The sequence below is a fragment of the Natrix helvetica genome, assembly GCF_964273705.1.
Source record: "Natrix helvetica genome assembly, chromosome: 2".
Taxonomy (NCBI): Eukaryota; Metazoa; Chordata; class Lepidosauria; order Squamata; family Natricidae; genus Natrix; species Natrix helvetica.
In genome coordinates this window covers 261461688-261480974 of record NC_138552.1, presented here as the reverse complement: position 1 = coordinate 261480974, position 19287 = coordinate 261461688, and the positions used below count along the sequence as shown (strand labels likewise).

Genomic DNA, 19287 nt, shown 5'->3' with positions numbered 1-19287 from the left:
TAAAATTATTTTAATCAAGGAAAGTAAAATATTTGCTAGCTTCTGCCTGGGTGCTAATCCTAGTAAACTATCCATCTGGCTTTTAAGGTATAAAGTTATTTATTCTTATGTGATATATGCCTGGTTTCTTCCTCAAGTGCAACTGAGAGAAGTAACCATGTTGAAACCAATGCTGGATTCATTCCCCATCAATTCTCCACAACTCTCAAGCCTGGAAAGCAGGGTTTGTGAGGCAAAGTAGAACCAACAGAATAAATCCAACACTGGATTCTTTTGCACTCTGAAATACAATTATATAAATAAGTGTTCGAAAACTACCCACAATGGAAGAAATGGATAATGAAGATCTTGGAACTTGCTGAGATGGCCAAATTGACTCCTTTAATTAGAAATACCATAGGACATTGTCAAAATTTAATGAAGATTAAAAAACCCTTATTGACTCTTTACAAGAAACAGAAAAATGTTATATGATTTTGAAGATTATAATTAAAATATTGAGAAAATGTACATAACAGGAATAGCACTTAGATTTATATATCACTTTACAGTGCTTTACAGCCCTTTCTAAGCAGCTTAGAGTGTCAGCATATTGCCCCCAACAATTTGGGTCCTCAATTTACACACCTCAGATGGATGGAAAGCGGAGTCAACTTTGACCCTGATGAGATTTGAACCACCAAATTGCAGGCAGATGGCAGGCAACAGAAGTAGAGTTAGAGATTTTATATCTATACTTATACAATGGTTGTAAAAGAAAATCAGAAATCACTATTTTTTTCTTTTCTTTGTTTTTTGCATCAGTCTTTGCTCTTTCTTTTTCTTTTTCCTCTCTTTTATTCTAAATATTAGTTCTTGCTAGTTTTCATACTGAATTAAAATTTAATAAAATTAATATGAATGAAATATTCAGAAATTATGTGGTTTTTATTTATTACAATATTTGGTTTGGAACAGCAATTTAAAAAATAGCACAATTTGACATACACAGAATCAGAAAAATGACATGACTCAATTTCATATCAAATCAAGAATTCGAAATTCCTTTACCAAGATATGATAAAGTACTGTAACTTAAAAAAAAGAACTTTCAGCTATTTGAGGTTGTAAACAAAAGTAGACCCTTAAAATGGGAAATGTCTAATTTCATGATTCACCTGCAAAGATTTTGGAAGCAAGCCCTTTAAATCCTAATTATTATTCAGGAAAGTATAGTTTTCCTCCTTTTATGAAGTGGGGTCCTTTTTATAAAGTATTAAATCTCTTTTGCAAGCAAAATATAAATATTCACATCTGAGTGTCTAAGAGGTCATAATAGACTTCTAGGAAGCCCTCCCCATCCCCCAAAATGGGGGGGGGGGAGGACAAAGAACATATCCACTTCCTAGTTACATTGAGGGATGATTCCAAGTAGTAATTCTCCCATACAAAACTCTCCCATACTACATGTCTTACCTAGATAGACCAAGCCAAATCCTCCATAAGCAATCATAGGACCCAACCTCCATTTCCGTTTTTGGGTATCCGTCAATATTATTCCTTCTTGAAGAGGATCTGGGAGGCTGTTTTTTATATGCTTTTTGGGAGGCATTATGCCTAAACATAAGAAATCAAAGACAATTCTTAGAAAAAGCAGCACACGCTATTTCTTCAAACTTCTTAAATAGTTTTCTTGAAACCACTATAATACATATATCAGCAAGCCTAGCCTCTTTGTTACACCTTAAAGTGATTCAGTTGATGATATAAAAAGTCCTTGCTGAATATAATTGAAAAGGGCAGATTTGGCCATAATAAAAATCACCTTGAGTTGTCAGAAATACAAGGGATAGAATGCTATAATAAATATATAACAGTGATAATTTGCCTTGTCACTTTCAGCTGTTCAGAGTGAATATGCCCTAAAGAATATGTCTTTAGTAAATAACACCTCTTCCCTTGTAAACTACAAGCATTTGGCTTGATTCTATCAGTGATGTTTGGATGGATTTTCACTTGTTAGATACATTTGGTAAGAATGTATCTGTCCTCTTCAGTGTACATTTGTCTAACTTTGTTTCTTATGAATAATAGGCAGTCTTTTCTTCTTGAGACAAAGTCTGAAAACCCCTTGGGATAATTGAAACTCAGCATCATGCAATATTACTCATGTTTTGGGCAGTTTTATCAATTTATTATATTTTTTAGCTGTAACCAAACAACTGCTTGCTTATACTTTAGCTGTAACTAAAGCATGTCAGATAAAAACCTTGAGTGATTTTGATACAATACATGGTTGGTTTCAGTGCTCTAAACCCATGTTGACTAGGCAGCCAAAAGTAGCACATTGTCAAGACTTAAAATAAGCTCACAGCAAAAAAGCATCTTTAATACCTGTGTATGCTTGGATTCTCTCCCCTCTTAAGATACAGAAAGAAAAGGGATCAGTTAACAAAAGGTGAGGAGATACATTTTCCTTCTACTTTCATTAATCCCACACTAGAGTAACATAGGAGGTTCTGTTTCCAAGACTGGTATCAAAATCCTAAACCCAAGTTTTCAACATTTTTCTTATCTTGGAAAAGAAAGGTGAACATTTTACTCTTTTCATTAGTTATATCGTAACATATTTTTTATAAAGAGCGGGGAGGCATTTTCCTGTCACCGAAATAAAAAGAGGAAAACTCATTTGTTCAATTTCTGTGTGATAGCAATTGAAAATAAAGTCATAAGACCAAGTTCACAAAAAGGTAAAGGCAATTCAAAAATTCAAATTCTAGAAAGTGAAACAACTCTATGCTTCTTTCATTCAAAATAGGACAAGACAATATTTAAAAGCAAAAACAAATTGACTAAAAGTATGTGCTGCAACATAGCGTTTCTCAGGAACAATAAACCACAGCTTCTATGGTCCCAAGGCAATATGGTTATTGTTTCAAGAATTGTTAACTTTTTTTTCAAAGCTCTGACTTCCCTATAAAACTAAAGGCAACTCCGACTCCAGGTCAGTTGGACTAGCAATTTTTATATAAGTGAGAACTGAATACTTTATATCCACATAATGATTTATACTGTAGATAAGTTTGAAATTAAAAATAAACAATACACTGCTATACATGACTTGCATTTTATTAATGTGCTTTGCCTCTACAGATAAAATATAAATAAACGATATATTAATGTTTGTACGTATTCATATAGCTCTCAATATACAATAATATCTCAATATTCACCTACATTCCCATGGACCAAGAAAGAAACAGCCTGGGATAAAACATACCATTTGTCTTCAATGGTATAGGGTTTCCTGCCTAGGCAGGGGGTTGGACTAGAAGACTCCAAGGTCCCTTCCAACTCTGTTATTCTCTTCTATGCTAACTGTGCAAGAAGACATGGCTTTTGAGTTTGAAGGATTCCCTGGAATTAACATATAAATCATGCTTTTCTTACAACTCTGTCCTCCATGAGGGAATAAATTACATGTATTCCTACAGAGCATCCAAAAAACAGGCGGGAGGCATTGTGCCCTTCCTATCAACTCCCACAAAAGCAGGATTGACACATACTGCAACTCGGTGGGTGCCCTTTCACGACCTGTCTTTGTGGAGGCTACATGTACGATAGGCTACTCCCAGCAGCAGCCGTGAAGGGGCTATACATATGAAGAAAGTACCAAGAATTTGGTAATCTCTCCTCGTTACAGACTTCTAAACCGGACAGAGGACTATATGGGGACGGGACACGCTAAAAACATTTACTCATTTTAGACACTTTATATGGCCTTCCAACTCTCTCTCTCTCTCAGCGAGTATGGGTGACTCATTAAGCCTGAAAGCCTGAAAGCAGTAGTGAGTAGGCAAGACAGCTACATTCCCATGGACCAAGAAAGTAGGTGACTAAGAAACCACAATGGAGCAGAGCTGACCATGGAGCTGCCCATAGGACAGCGGCCCGTTGCTCTTTTCCCTTGATGTTTACTGACACCATTACTCTGGCGGCCAAAATTTGCAAAAAGTCAAGACAAGGGGAGAACGCGCGGAAAGCTCTTCGCTTCGGAGACAGGACAAGTTGAGGGAAAGCAACCCATACACAAACACTTTCTAAGGCGAAGAACAGTCCTCCCCGTGGCCCACAACGGCACAAAGAAAAACGTTTACCTCCTTCGCCCCCCCCCCCCCATTCCCTTGATGGAAGAGCCGTATCGTCACTTACCCCCTGGAGAAGTAAGGCCACGCCCCCGCCTCTCCCGCACGCGCTCGGCGCTGCTTCCCTTTTTCCTCTTCCCTGCGGTTCCTCTGACGCTGGGCTTTCTCAAAGCAATCCTTCGCGGCTGGCGGCCTATCCGAAGAAAGCGTACCCGGCCGTTCGGCGCCCAGTCACGTGACACGGCACCGAAAGCTACTAGTCCGTGACTAAGGGAACGGCGGCGTGAAAGCGCGAAGCCGGTCAGCGAGGCGATTAATTGCGCTTCTCCTCTAGCCCAAGACGAAGCCAATCGGAAAAAGCGGGACACAATCCGTCTTCTTTCATTGAAGGGAGTTGGGAAGAGAACAACCTCCTCCTGGTCAATGACTACTTCAGCTTCAACCTCAATAATACAAGAGCACACAACAGATACAACCGCTCAAAACTTGATTGCAGAATATACGACTTCAGCAAGAGTGGTCAATGCCTGGAATGTTCTATTTCACTCCTTTGTTACATCTTCAAATCCCCATAACTTTAACATTAAACTCTACTATTGACCTCACCCCATTCCTAAGAGGTCTGTAAGGGGTGTGCATAAGCACACCAGCGTGCCTACCGTCCCTGTCCTACTGTCCCCATTTATTCGTCCCCATTTCATTCATACTCATGTTTATTCTTATACCTATTATCCTGTAAATGATTGACAAATCAAACAAATAAATAAGAGATGCGGGCTGAGATGTGCAGAAGAAAGAAAAGGATTGCCAACCAAACCTACAGGTGTTGCTTTAAATAATTTATTAAACTTGTATGCCACCCGGCTCTCAGTGACTTTGGGCAGCTCACAACAATCAAATGACAGTCAAATTAATAAATCAAAGATGACAAGTGTGAGATGGAGATCGAGTCGAAGGGCTACACAATCACTGGCCAAAAGCCTACTTGAAGAATCAGGTCTTCTCGGCAATTCTAAGCAACCGCACACTGGCAGCTATCTAGACCTGGGGTGGAGGGAAACTTCACTTCAGAGAGTACCCACTGCTATAGAGAAGGCACTTTTCCAGGATTTCAATTGATGACAGTGTTTAATTGTCAGGACTTGAACAAACCAACCCTGAAGGATAGAATTGGTGGGGCAGATGCTCCCACCTCTGATTTCTGAGCTGCACTGTTGCCATGTTGCTCCCATGTGCTGGTTGTTACCTTTAAAGGCCTAACTGAATAAGTCATGGTTATCAGAGGGATCATCCATCTCCTATCTATAGCATCTGCCCCACTGCCGGTTTCACTGCATTCTGGACCAGTTGAAGTTTCCAGGTGGTCTTCATGAGCAGCCCCAGATAGAGTGAATAGCAGTAATCAAGCTTTGTACTTCTCAAGAGTTTTACTGCTCCTTTTGCCTATCATGGAAATATTTTAATGTGTGATTACTACATATAAATTCTTTCTAGTATTTTTTTAATCCCTGCAGCATGTTAAATCGAACCAGTTGCCCGTGTATATCCTGCTTCACAGAGATTTTGTAGCATAAGAGAGATGGCTATCTCTCAGCTAGATTGACATCACAGAGTGAGGATTAAAAAGGCAGAGTTATGCGCATGGGATATAAAATACCGTTCATTGATGATCTTGGTGATATTTTGTGGCCATCTTGGACTTTTGCAACCCAGAAAGTGTATGCCGTTGTATGACAGTAAAAAGAGGATCCTAAATGAGTCTGACTGACAGGAGTCCACCCCTTTATAAAGTGATGGGGCCTTTCCAGAAAACAAGCTTTCTTTGTTGTGGCCCAATCACTATAGAACAAACTGGCAGTAGAAATACTTACTCCCTGGATTTGTTTACATAAGATTATGCTGTACATTGCTAAGTATTTTTAAATGTTGAATGTAACTATTATGCTCAATTATATAAAGATAAATATGCAATGATCTTACTTTTTATTTCTTTCGAAGTCCATATATAGATACAGAATCCTGTTTGGAGGATTGAACTTTGGAGTAGTACCAGCAGAAAACATTATCCCCATCTACCCCCATAAATGTGCATATTACAATCACCCCTTCCAAGTTTTTTTTAAAAAAATTAGTCCAGTGCAGAGACCAATTTTCAAAAAGTGAACAGTAGGAGAAGTTATAACCCTCATAACTTTGTAGAAGCAAGACCCAAGTAGGATTGATATCCTGTATATTTACCCACAAATACAGTAAAGCAAAAGAAACAAGAAAATTGGAAATAAGTTGAAATTAATTTGTCTAAGCTTAAATGAAACAAGCTGTTGTAGAGTGACATGTATATTTGACAATAAAACCAAATGCAATTTTAGATTGTGTGGAAGAGCAGACTGTTTAACCAAATTTCCAGGACTTCTACTGCTTTATTTCCCTCCCATTTTAGCCTTCCCATCATCAGCACAGCAGAGTTGCTAATAAAGCTGCAACTTTTACACAGCTGTGGAAGGAGACATGTTTCATAGTTCCACAGCAACCAGCAAAAAAAGAAAGAAAAGCCAAAGGAAAGAAGGCATTTTCCTTCAGAAGGAGTGGGCAATCCAAAAGAGAGGAAAAGTATAGCAACACAGCAAGACAAAGCACAATGTTAAAAAAGGTGGAAGAGCTCTACATATTGGCTGGTAATAGAAAAAGAAAATAAATCTCAACAGGGGACTTAAGGCAGGCAGACTTAAAGAAAAATAAATATTGATGCATACCAGTGATAATATAGAGCATAGTATATAAGGGATTTTAATAGGCAATAGAGTAATATATAATATTAATATACTATTAATATTAATAGCATAGAATAATAACTGTTATAATATCAGTAACTAAAGATGATTGGTATATTGTAAGAGCAATTATAGTATAGTATTAGTATAGAGGTAGCATTAAAAGCACTGACAACACTTTTATAAGTTTATTTTTATAAAACAAAAGTCTCTTCTTTACAGGGAGCTATAAAGAAGCCACCAGCACTTTTCTGTCTCTCTTGATTTTGGATCAGTCTAATATTTTTTTCTTCCTAGCATTTTCTTGCAAATGCAGCCTCTCTCGCTCTCTCTTTTAATCAATTGAGTGTTAATCCATTGTTGCAACAGGAATTGATTGACTAGCTTGTTGCCTGAGCCTGAATTCATGGGCTGAGAGAGAGAGAGACTGTGTGGCCTGAAATCACCCAGCTGACTTTCATGCCTATGGCGAGACCAGAACTCACAGTCTCTTAGTTTCTAGCCTGAGGCCTTAACCACTAGACAAAACTGCCTCTCTTGAGTCAATCTAATTTGATACAGTTTAAAAAAAGAATCTATGACAAGCTGCATCAATGGAAGTGCTATTTATGGTACATATAACTATGGTACATATAACTATGGGTTCCATTATTTTTATGCCCTTTTCAAGTTCTGTCCCCATTTCTGGGCATTGCATTTCAAAGTAATGTAAAATGTGAAAAAGTTGAAAGAAATTACAATTTGGAGTAGCAACTAAGTGCTATAGAGACTAAAGGAACTGAGAATATGTTTAGTTAAGAAAAGGGAAATCAAAAACCTAGAGGACTATTACTGAGGAGCATGCCGTGATCTGTTACTTTGATTCTAAGACTATAGTTATAGGTTAAAAAAAGATGCAGGTTAAAAATTAAAGTAAGAACTAATAAAAAGAACAAGTCAACAGTTGGACTAATTATTGAGAGATACCGAATTTCACTGGATTTGTTCAAACAGAAGCGGGATTTTTCACCAATTGGGAGCTGAATGTGAGAGACTAAATGATACTTTTCATACTTTAATTACATGTATTACATGTAATTATTTGGAAAAAAAATAGAGGAAATCAGTGAAAGCCAATATATTATGATGGTCAGATGGGAGTTTGTTGATTGCTTGAAAATATTGCTGCAATCCGCCAAATTCAGTGCAGTTGGCTTTGACACAGGCATGGATAGAACTCTGTAGTTTAGTCACTCATTTTAAGAACATAAGGAAGTCTGTTGTCATCTGCTCTGTTTCCCTTAACAGCAAATACACAGAAGTATAAAGCTTCTGAACTCGGTGCAGCCAATGTATCTAGTACTTTAGGTTCATCTCCCTTGAATGTGTCTAATCCTAAAGCTAGCTTAGCTTGAGGCCATCTTCATATCATACCACGGTGGATTCCTTCTAAATGATGTATGAGATAATTCATTTTTATAACTTATTTCACGATCACTTACTTGAAAAAAAGGGAAACTCCTATTTTTGCTACTCGCAGTACCCAGTGTATTTCCAACATGCAGCATGTCCATTTTTGTATTGTAGACTTTTTGCTGTTGAAGAATTGCTCTGACCTCCAGCACAGCTTATGCCTTTATGACAATCTGTAGTCATCAATGAAGTATGGTGGCTTTTGGGTCATCACTAATGTCAGCTGCAGATCTCACAGGGCTGTGCAGAATGGATGACAAAGCTGCAACTGCTTACACTGAGTTACATTATCTCCCTGCAGAGGAGAGAAGGGGGAAAAAAGACCTCATAATGTTTTTCATAAATCCAGATATTTTGATTTCCTAAAATGATATTAACCACTCAGGCTAAAATATTTTTCTTTCTTTTCCCCCTTTCTTTTAAAACTCCAACATAATATATAACGGTGCTTCTAGTTGACAACATTATATATAGACTATGGGTAAAAAAACCTGTTGTCTCTGAATATGACTATTTTCTCTCCTCTAGCCCTTGGTAAGATGCTGGAGGTCCAAGTTGCTCTTCTCAATGATGGAAATGAATGGGTAGCTTCAGTCACTGCCTCTTAGTTCAACGTATCTCATAATGCTGTTCCTGTGAAGACAATTGGAAATAGGAGTGCTATATATGCTGTCTGAAGCTGAAGAACAAAAGCAGTCAAATCAGTTCTGAATCTGCTATTTTATAAACGTACCTGGGATTCATTCATATGTGTAAAAAGATAAATACAGAAAACAAAAACTTACGTAAATCTAGAAGTTTCTTCCCCCCCCCCCCCAGAAAATATGCCCTATTTTGTAACTATAAGTTCTGAAATTCCAGCAGGTAAATGTTGAAATCAGAGACCCAAGACATCTGAGTTATGCCAGGTTGAAAGGCAGGCTTAGAATGTCAGGCTAGGATTGAATCAGTCATACTTTTTGAAGAAGGAATGGGATTAAAAGCTAATAATGTATTCTTTGCCCAAAGATGTTGTTCAAAAGGCAACTGTTCTTTCTTGGGTTTCTTTTTCCTTTGAAAATATTTCGCTTCTCATCCAAGAAGTTTCTTCAGTTCTCCAGAATTGAAGAAGCTTCTTGGATGAGAAGCAAAAGGTGACTTTTGAACAGCACCTTTGAGACAATCATGACCTGGGTGAGTGAGAATCTCCATAAATAATGTATTCTTTGTATTTGCTCAATATATTCCATCATATACCTGGATTAACAAACCACATTTTGTTTACATGATAAGCCATATAATTCTTAACATGATGTGTTGGTTCCCATAGCATTCGGGATTACAGATTGGGGGTAAATGCTCTCATTTTAGAAGTAAATTTATTTATTTAAATAGCTGCACTTCGTACATTTATATTTCATCTTTAGAAAATGATATTTTTTTTCAAAGTGGCTAACATTAAACAGAATAAAAAAAAACACGAGAGACTTAATACATGGGCATTTTATCCCAAGGCAATCCAGAATCTATAGAAAGAAAAATGGTATATGACACGAAGAGAAAGCTACCATTGCATATTGGTTGCACAGCAACCTTCTAATATCATCTTGCTATGGGGAATATAGAAATTTCTGTTCATTTCCAGTCGACTCTGAACTGCCATGAGGGTCAGTAAGCAACAGCAGCTCTGTCCTTCCCTAAAGCAGATACTGAAGAGAAGATTAGAAGGGAGCTTCAAGGTAGAGCTGCCTGTAATTACCTTAGGGATTGGTGACCACTACAGCTGCTGGGAGGTTTCTTTTCACCAGATGTTTCTGTAATTGGCAGGTGTATGAACTTTGGCTAACACTGATGTTTAGACAGAATATAACTTATTTTTAAAATGCTTCAAAAGGTGATAGTAAGTAATAGAGAATATCATGGATGTTGCTTTGATTTAACACATTTTATTATTCAGTATTAAAAGCATAGCATATTGAAGCCTAAGCTGTTTCTCATTTCATATTTTTCATTACATATATATCTATATCTTGTTTTGCTTTTTAGCTACTCACTTCAGACTGGAGCTGTGGATAACAACGAATGGTGCAATTATCTTGAAACCTTACCGTTTCACACCTACACTTGGAACAGTAGTTGCAAGCGATGTGTAACTTCTCACACTGTTGCCTAGCGTGACACCCTTGTGGTATTTAACACTGACATTTCAGCACTTTCTCTATTCATCCTTTTTCCCTTTAGCCCCAGAGCGCTTAAAATACCATTGCTAAAATTACACCAAGGGATATCACTGCTTGGTACAAAGAACATCAGCATTGCAACAAGGGAAGCATGGAGTGTGTTCCTTCAAAATGGCAATCACAAGAGATTTTTTTTTCCTTGTCCATATACGATGCTGGTTGGTTGGCAGTTTCATTGATTGGTGTTTTTTTTACTTGCTTCCACCAAGTTTTCTAAAACTTTCCAGGTAATTACTCCCCTAGTACCAAGGGGGCTTTAATGTCCAAGGAGTATGCCCTGCTTTTCTGTCAATGTCTGAGATGCACTGACACCCATTTGAAAATCTCTGGCACAATTTCCTATTTCTGGTCTCATGATTGAGATCATGCAATTACAATAATTAAGGACCTTCACCTCAGAATATTATGAAAGTGACCCATCTAAACTGAAGTCCATATGGTTGGAAATAGCTAATGAGTCAGTTAATGTACTATGTCTTGGAGAATGTGTACTAAATATGGATGGCACACTGGAGTAATTTGCCAATGTTATGCCTTATAAAGAATTACTTTTTCCTCCTTGCACCATTCTTTTCCCCTATCCTAAATGGACAATCATTTTGATTCTCTGATGTGTTATGCATTCAGAATTCTAAATACAATTATATATGTGACTCTGATTGTTTATGTAAAACAGAAGAAAGGGATTGAGACTAGAAAGGACTTTTGTCAATGGATTCTTTTAAAAAAACTTAACTGGCTGATCAATTAACTATAAATAAATCTGCAGACAACCCAATAGATAATTGTGAAAATGTTCAGCCATGCCTTTTGTGTGTCTAAATAATGTGTACATCCTATTTAGGAAGAAAACAGATAACTGCCTTGTATTCCAGATCAGACCATTTGATCCAGTTCGTTCAAGGTTCTCCTCTAACTGGCAGTGACTCCCCTGGGTGGGTTGGTCATAATTGGTGTAACAGGGGCTCTGTTCTAAATACTAGCTGCCTATGCCAGGGAAGAACAAAAATTCATTTCATTTCATTGTAGTTTACATGTTACTAAATTAAATCCAATTAAGAGAATGTCTCTTCAGTCATTTATTTAAAAATACATACCATGTCTTTAAAAATGAGGAGGCCAACAGGAGCCATATCTAAGGAGTTCTAGGTAGTCCAGAGAGTGCTTTGCCTCCCGATTCTCTTTTGTATTTCAAATTTAAATCCTAGACCTGCATGCAAACTCAATATGGAATATTAATGTGGAATGCAGCGACCTAGCCATTGCCATATTGCACCATTTAAAGCGCTCCATGGCTCAGGACCTAGTTACTTGCGGGATCGTATTCTGCCCCATACATCCCTGCGACCAATCCGCTCGCACAGAGAGGGCCTCCTCCAGGTGCCGTCCACCAGACAGTGTCGAGGGGCGGCGCCTAGGAGTAGAGCCTTCTCTGTGGCGGGCCCAGCCCTGTGGAATGACCTCCCTCCGGATATTAGGAATACCTCTGACCTCCGCTCCTTTCGTGTAAAGCTCAAGACCCACCTTTTTCAAGTTGCTGGCCTGGCTCAACTTTGATCCAACTATATCGCTCCTGACGGGTTTTTTTATTTGGGGTATTTTAATTGCATTCAATTTATTTAGGGGTTTTTAAACATTGTGTTTTTACTTGTTTTTATCTATCACTTCACCTCCTCCTTGTATATGTCATGTATATGTCTTGGTATATGTTTTGTTATATGTATGTCGATATATTTATTTCCTATGTTTTGTTGTACGCCGCCCCGAGTCCTTCGGGAGAGGGTGCGGCTAAGAAATAAATATTTATTATTATTATTATTCTGAAACAAGTGCATTGCATAGGTATAGACCAAATTGTTGCAATCATCAAAATCTGTTCTTTTGATCATGCCACATTAAGTAGATCTCAGCTAGGAAGACAGGTGCCTAAAATAGCACTCTAGCATTTTTTAAAAAAAGAAAAACTATGAAAATGTTGATTACAGATATATATAGATATATAGATATATATATATATATATATATATATATATATATATATATATATATATATATATATATATATATATATATATATATATATGTGTGTGTGTGTGTGTGTGTGTGTGTGTGTGTGTGTGTGTGTGTGTGTTTGTATGTATTTGTGTTACAACCCCTGGTATGCCCATATATATATCAGCACAAATACAACACAAATATAAAAAGGCAACATTAAAAATAAAAATATGGGTTTCTGCCTGGATGGTTTCTGTGATGAGCCGAAGGACAGAAAGAGGGAGGAGTGAGCTCCCTCCCATATTTGGGCATACCAGGGGTTGTAACACAAATACATATCTATTTCCCTGGCTTAGCTGATAAAGGAGGAGAGCCTGTGGTGTAGTGGCTAACAAATCTGCCTAATATGTAACACATCCCAGGTTCAAATCCCAGTAAGGGTATGGCTAGGTGATGAGAGCTAAATAGCTTGAAATGGATCCATAGCAGTCTCCCTTTATTTATTTATCAGCACAAATACAACACACACACACACACATATATATACACACACACATACATATATACATACAAATACAACATATATATACATACATACATACATACATACATATATATATATATATATATATATATATATATATATAGTTATAGTTATCATGAAGATTTTTTCTCAAAATATATATTTATAAATGTTGCATTTAAAAATATATATATAAATATTTGGAGCCATGAACTGTGTCAGTATATTTGGTACCTATGAAAAGAAACAGCTTTCCCAGTCCTCTTCATGTTAGTCCAAAAAGTGCAGTCAAGTCAGTTCATATATCAGGCTCATATAAAGCTCAGATTTATCAGTGTTTCCAGTATCACTCAAAATGTCATAGAAAATTGGGATTTTAACCCTAAAGTATTCTTCCAGCTAATGGAAGGGAAGGATCTAAACTCTGTGTGCCCCTCCCCAAGTCTGTGCCCCAAATTTCATAATCATTCCAAAGGTTAAAACCAACTTTAAGTTTTAATGTGACAGAAAGGGAAATGCTTAAATATGTGGGGAATAATAATAGTTTATTTAATGTGTTATTAAGTAAGTTATCAACTTAGCTTTTGTCCTAGCCCCTAGTATTTTGGAGAACACACACCTGAGGTTCTTCTCCACAATTGGCATCCTTTCCGTAAAATGTCTTACTTAAACTACTTCTCTGGACTACCTCTCTGAAGAAGGGCTGGAAAAGATAAACACTCTTGTTCTGTTAGAAAGACTCTAGTACCAGTGGATATTTCCCCAATTTCTATAGTAGTTAACAATACACATCAGCTTGACATCTTCTATCTATCCATTTCACATGTTCCATCCTCATCTTTTCCATAAAGCCTTCACTCTGAGGAACCCAGAGGGGTAACAGGGAATAGAGGTCTCCTATGTAGTTCGGCCTCTTTCATAGAAGGAGGAAAGCAGAAGGAGAGAAAAGTCTCACTTAAAAATAATTTTTTTTTTAATTTGGCTCACTGTATTCTGAAAAATACAGTTCTTATTCAAAGGCATTGTTTAAAAGAATGCCTTAATAAAGTTTTAAAAATGCATAACTCTTCATGGTCATGCAGTTGTTGGGATGCAGTATTGCAGGCTTAAATCTGCCCATTGCCAGGAGTTCGATCCTGCCCAGCTCAAGGTTGTCTCAGCCTTCCATCCTTCTGAGGTTGGCAAAATGAGGGCCCAGATTGTTGGGGAAAATATGTTGACACTCAGAGAGTGATGTAAAGCACAGTGAAGTGATATATAAGTCTGCTATTGCTGTTATCCATATTGAAAATAATTCTGAAAAACAATATTCTTAGAAACAATACTGTTTTTTTAATTCAACATTTATATCCCAATTCCACAGACTCCAGTGGGCTCATTTAAAACTATATTATAAATATCATAAAAAGCAGTTGGTTAAAATCATATTAAAATAGCAGAGTGGGCAATTCAAATACCACCACCATCACCTCACGCAAACCCTACAAAGAATATTTGGTTTGTGCTCTTTTCCCTCCTGGAAATCTTTGTTGATTGTTTACTATTTATATGTCACTCCAGTGGGTGACTCTGAATGGCTTACATATGTCAATAAGGAAATTAAAATAGTCAACACATCAGAAATAGCCACAATCACAGCACTCAAGAGGCAAAAGCATACAGAAATCCATCAGGGGAGAGGTCACTTATGAACAAACTTATTTCTAAGGCTTTCTGGAATAGCCACATGGTAATGGCTTTCCCAAAAATCAAATAATGTGGTGCCATCTAATTCCAGGCCATCTGAAGAAGACAGGAGGGCTGAAGATGAGATGACTCATTTCATGTTCCTTGAAGAGAACTACAAACCCCATGATCCTCTGCTAGAAATGACCTTCCTTGCCATCAAGGGGCAATTCGTGCAAGATATTTGTGTCAGCTTTGATTATCCTTTTGTAAAAAAATGCCCTTTCATTGGGGGTAGAGGATAAAGAGTGCAAAGGAAGAGAAAGCAGTAAGTAGATTGGTTTTACCCAGATACTTAACTCTAAAAGTTTTTCCAATTTCAGGGAGCTTCAGGTTGTGGATTCTGTAAATGCTCAAATGCTTCTTTATATGTGCGACATTTGTTGTTTAAGCAACACCTCAAGTTTATTGTGATGTTTTAACTTTATCCTATAATTTTTCCCACTCTAGACTACAAAAGCTAACATCCAGAGAATGAAGAACACTCCGGAATTACCCTGGAATTTCACTACTTCTGAATGTCTGCTACAAATAAGGCTTTTGGTATTCACACATCTCTAATTCACAATATTGGAAAGTAGTTATTGCAATACCTCCTCCTGTTCCCCCTTCTTTTGGCTCTTCCACTCATATAATTACACCACTGTGTCTATAATAATATCTTAAATGCCAGCAATATGTTCTGCATTCAGTAGTTCAATGTGTATATAGTGCATCATGCAGTAAAACAAACAGCTGTACCCTGTGTGGAATCATTCAACCTTCTGAACAAATCTCTACAGTAAGTCTCATTTTATTGCATAGGGAGAATGCTCTGCACCATCCACAAGCATTATTTTTTTGATGGAGGGCTAGCACTTAGCTTTTGGGAAACCATCGGAACTGCATTTTGAGGACATTACTTGTGGGCTATAATGGTGGGTACCCAGCTGTCTTTTCTTTTTAAAAACATGGCATTATTGTATTATCATGTATGTAATTTATACTTGGAAGCAAGATAAGCAGAAAAGTAATGGAATCTGGATGTTAGCCATCTTTTCAGTAAAGACGGTTGTGGCCATAAGAGAACATGTTTATGCCCTAAACCTGGAAAAGCTTTCTCCACAGAGTTAATGTGTATGCCCAACAGCTTTTGCCTTACCTTGCAAATGGGTACACAGGTTTACTTTGCACATATAAATAAGCAAACATTTCTTCGGGGGGATAAGTATACTAAGTGATTCGAGGACTATCCAATTTTCAAATATGTGTAATAATTGTTATTAATATAATTACAATGTAATAGATACTTAAAATTTCTAATAACTTGGCTGAGAATATAGGTTTCTTTTTTTTAATAAAAGTTTTTTTTCAAAACAAACACAACACATCCTTCTTTACATACTGTAGAAAGTGTATCAGTTGGTTACAAAACGGCTTAACGTACATCTCTTCCACAGTCAACAAACATAATTCACATTAACTCAAATATTTTAACTCAGATATTTATACATGTTACCATCATCATACCTTCATTTTCATTTGACTATAATTGTTTAAACGTCCTTCATTATAAAATATACCAAGATTTAATACATAACCACATACTGGCATTTCATTTACTATTTCTAAAATCCTCCAATAACACTGAATCCTTATGTCCTATTCTAGCTAAACATCCATAATATTTAATAACAAAGTTTTCTAATCCTCCTTTCCAAATCACTGTTTACAATTTACATCCAATTTCCTTATGTTGTACCCATACCTCTATATACGTTGTTATCATTATCTTTCCTTTATTTAACTATATCCTGTATCATAACATTTTCCCCCTAATATTCAACACTTAACTGTATCTAACTTAGTTCTTTTTTATTAACCTTTATATATAATCCAAAAGAATTTCTAATCTTCCTTTCATGGGTACCATTCAATATTCATATCCCATTATTGCTTATAATAACACTACACATTGTATACATTATTATCATTATCAATTATTTATTTAACTATATCTATTGTCACTAAATTTCACTAAGTTTAACTAATTTTAAATTGTACTCTTCCATCTATCAACCTGTATCTTTCCAGTAGCAAAACAGTCTCATATCATCTGCCATTTGTGGTGTCAGTCCTCTAATCATCTCCTTAATCAACTTTGTATGGACTCCGCTTAGCAACTCTTTGCTTATAAAATCTCTCATGTAATTTCGATGCCCTTCTTTTGTTTCCTTAATCAGCTTATCTTTGATTGTTGGTAGTGTTATCAATGCTATTGCTAATAAGATTTCTCTCTTTAAATCCATAAATTCTTTTGTTTTTTCTTCTTCTGTATCTTGCCATCTGGGGTAGATTTCCCCTCCATTTAATTCTTCTTTCAGTATTTCACTCTTTCCATTTTCAGAAACAAACCAATCACCATAAATATCAGCAATTTTAATTTCTTTATATTCATTTTCCTCTTCGATTTTTAGGATTTTAACCACCACTTTTTCCATTTGATGAACACCTTCAACTTCTTCATCATATTTTGCTGTTAGATGCACTCAGTCTTCCAACTTCTTCTCTATCCTCTCACATTTGATAATTTCTGAGAATATCTTTTACAGACTTAAAACTTCTTTCTGCTGTTGAAATTGTGCCATTATCTCCAGCTAACAAACACCGCTGCTCTAGCTTAAAGGTTTTAACAAGATTAAGCATAGATTCACAATAACATTTCATTTTCACCTTTCTCTGGTTAAAAATATACTTTAAAGGAACATCTGTGTGCTTTTCTTCTTATCACTCTCTATAAACAAGCAGTGAGACATTGAAGTGCTAAGCCAGGATAATCAGTGAAAAAAAATAAAAGTGTTTCATTTCCAATACACAAACTTCCAGCCTCCGAGTAGCAGTGTTATTGTTGCAATGTTGCACTTTTCTTTGTTTCTTTTTGTATCTTTTTTGCATTTCAAGTTTAAAAAAAAGTCTGATTCTTAAATGAGTTAGAAAAACACCCACAGTAATGAAAGAGGAGAATTTTCGTCCATAGGTTAAAAGAAAAAAAAATAGAAGAAGAAAACTTTATCCATTCGTTTTAAAAGGCTTGCATACATTCCATCCATGAAGATAGCATTTAAAAAGTAAGATAACCCACTGTCCAAAACCATTCCAAATTTAATTCCGCCCCTTATTTCTTCTGTTCTCCAATTTAAATTAATTTTAAGTTTTTTATAGGCAATCTCTTTTAAAATGGCAAGAATTCCTCACCAGCTGGAAACACTTTCTCTTTCCATATCCTTCCATTTTGGAGCCGCCCTGACTTCATCAGCCTAATGGCTGGATTTTTTGTCACCAGCTTGAAGAACTTTTCTTGGATCAATCAGGAACTTTGCGATGTCCCTGAGATCAGCAAGACGTATTCTTCCTGTTCACCGTCTCTGCGGGACGGTTTAGATCCGTTTGGACCACCCAGCGGCAAAAGTATCGACTGTGATCTCAGAGCATTGAGATCTCATGTCGTCTCATCGTGACTTCGGCTCCTCCTCCAGAATATAGGTTTCTTGAGCATTTAATATCTTCTGAATTGAATATAATTTATAACAAAAGTTTTCTTCATCTTGGAAAATAAAATAGGAGGTTAGCAATAAGCAGCTTTCTATTTTTGTATTCACAAAAATGTGGAAAAGTTCTTCCAGATTAGAAAAATTCTCAGTGCAATGCAACATCCACTCAAATTCTTTTTCTATGAAATTTAGAGTCTTCCCCCTCCTTTTAGACTAATTTAAGAGCCAGTAAAGATTCTGATATGCATTCTACAGTATTTAGGCATTTATTGTATATCTGCAGTATTTTACTTAATAGTTCGTTTGTTGAAGGTTTTTTTTAAAAAATGTAATTTGGGCATAAACTAAGCAAAATGCAAGCCTCGAGTATTAGTTTGATTTAAAAAGTCCAAATTCGTTCATAGAAAATAAAAGAGTGGATAGCTATAGCTTACTATATCACTGAAGTATGCCTACAACAAAGATGCGGGATAGAGGAGAACATCCTGATTAGAAGCAGAGAGCAACCTCCTCTATTTTATAGTGTGGTAAATAGTACATTATGCCTGGACATTTTTTGCGAGTATCCATTATATACTGTCAACATTCAATGTACCCACCATCTCTACCTTATTTTCATTTCCAAAAAGATAGGTCAGCACTTCCAATTTATTTATTTATGTAATTTTTGTTCTACTTTTTTCTCACTTCCTTTTCTGCTGTGATGGGCTCTCTCTGGAACAGACTGAAATGTGTTTATTCCAAACTCTGTTACTCTTCAAAAAAGATCTAAAAGCATAGTTTTCCCTTAAGGCACTGTGCCAGGAGCCTGGTTGTTTGGGAGATGGAGCCCTAACTGTATGGTGTTATGTCAATTTTGGCATGGTTCCTGTTTATATTGTTGGTTTAAGAATAATTTTGTTTTTCTTTGAGTTTATTGATATATGTACTACCTGAAGTCATATTTAT

The 19287-nt window shown here is 36.4% G+C and overlaps 1 protein-coding gene across 4 annotated transcripts in view; it reads right to left on the bottom strand.

Annotated features, from left to right (window-relative positions):
• Positions 1 to 4361, bottom strand: part of VRK2 (VRK serine/threonine kinase 2) — a gene marked incomplete at its 3' end in the record, with an annotated part of 62405 nt that extends 58044 nt beyond the window's left edge. The window contains exons 1-2 of one of the 4 annotated variants that reach the window (XM_081942357.1): positions 4192 to 4361; positions 1456 to 1596 (exon numbers count right to left, since the gene is read on the bottom strand). In XM_081942357.1, coding sequence (XP_081798483.1) covers positions 1456 to 1591 — 136 coding nt within the window. In that variant the 5' untranslated portion in view covers positions 1592 to 1596; positions 4192 to 4361. Of the gene's footprint in view, positions 1 to 1455; positions 1597 to 4136 lie in introns of all 4 variants that reach the window. The other 3 variants (XM_081942356.1, XM_081942354.1, XM_081942355.1) reach the window with 3 other exon arrangements.
• Positions 4362 to 19287: the final 14926 nt, after the last annotated feature.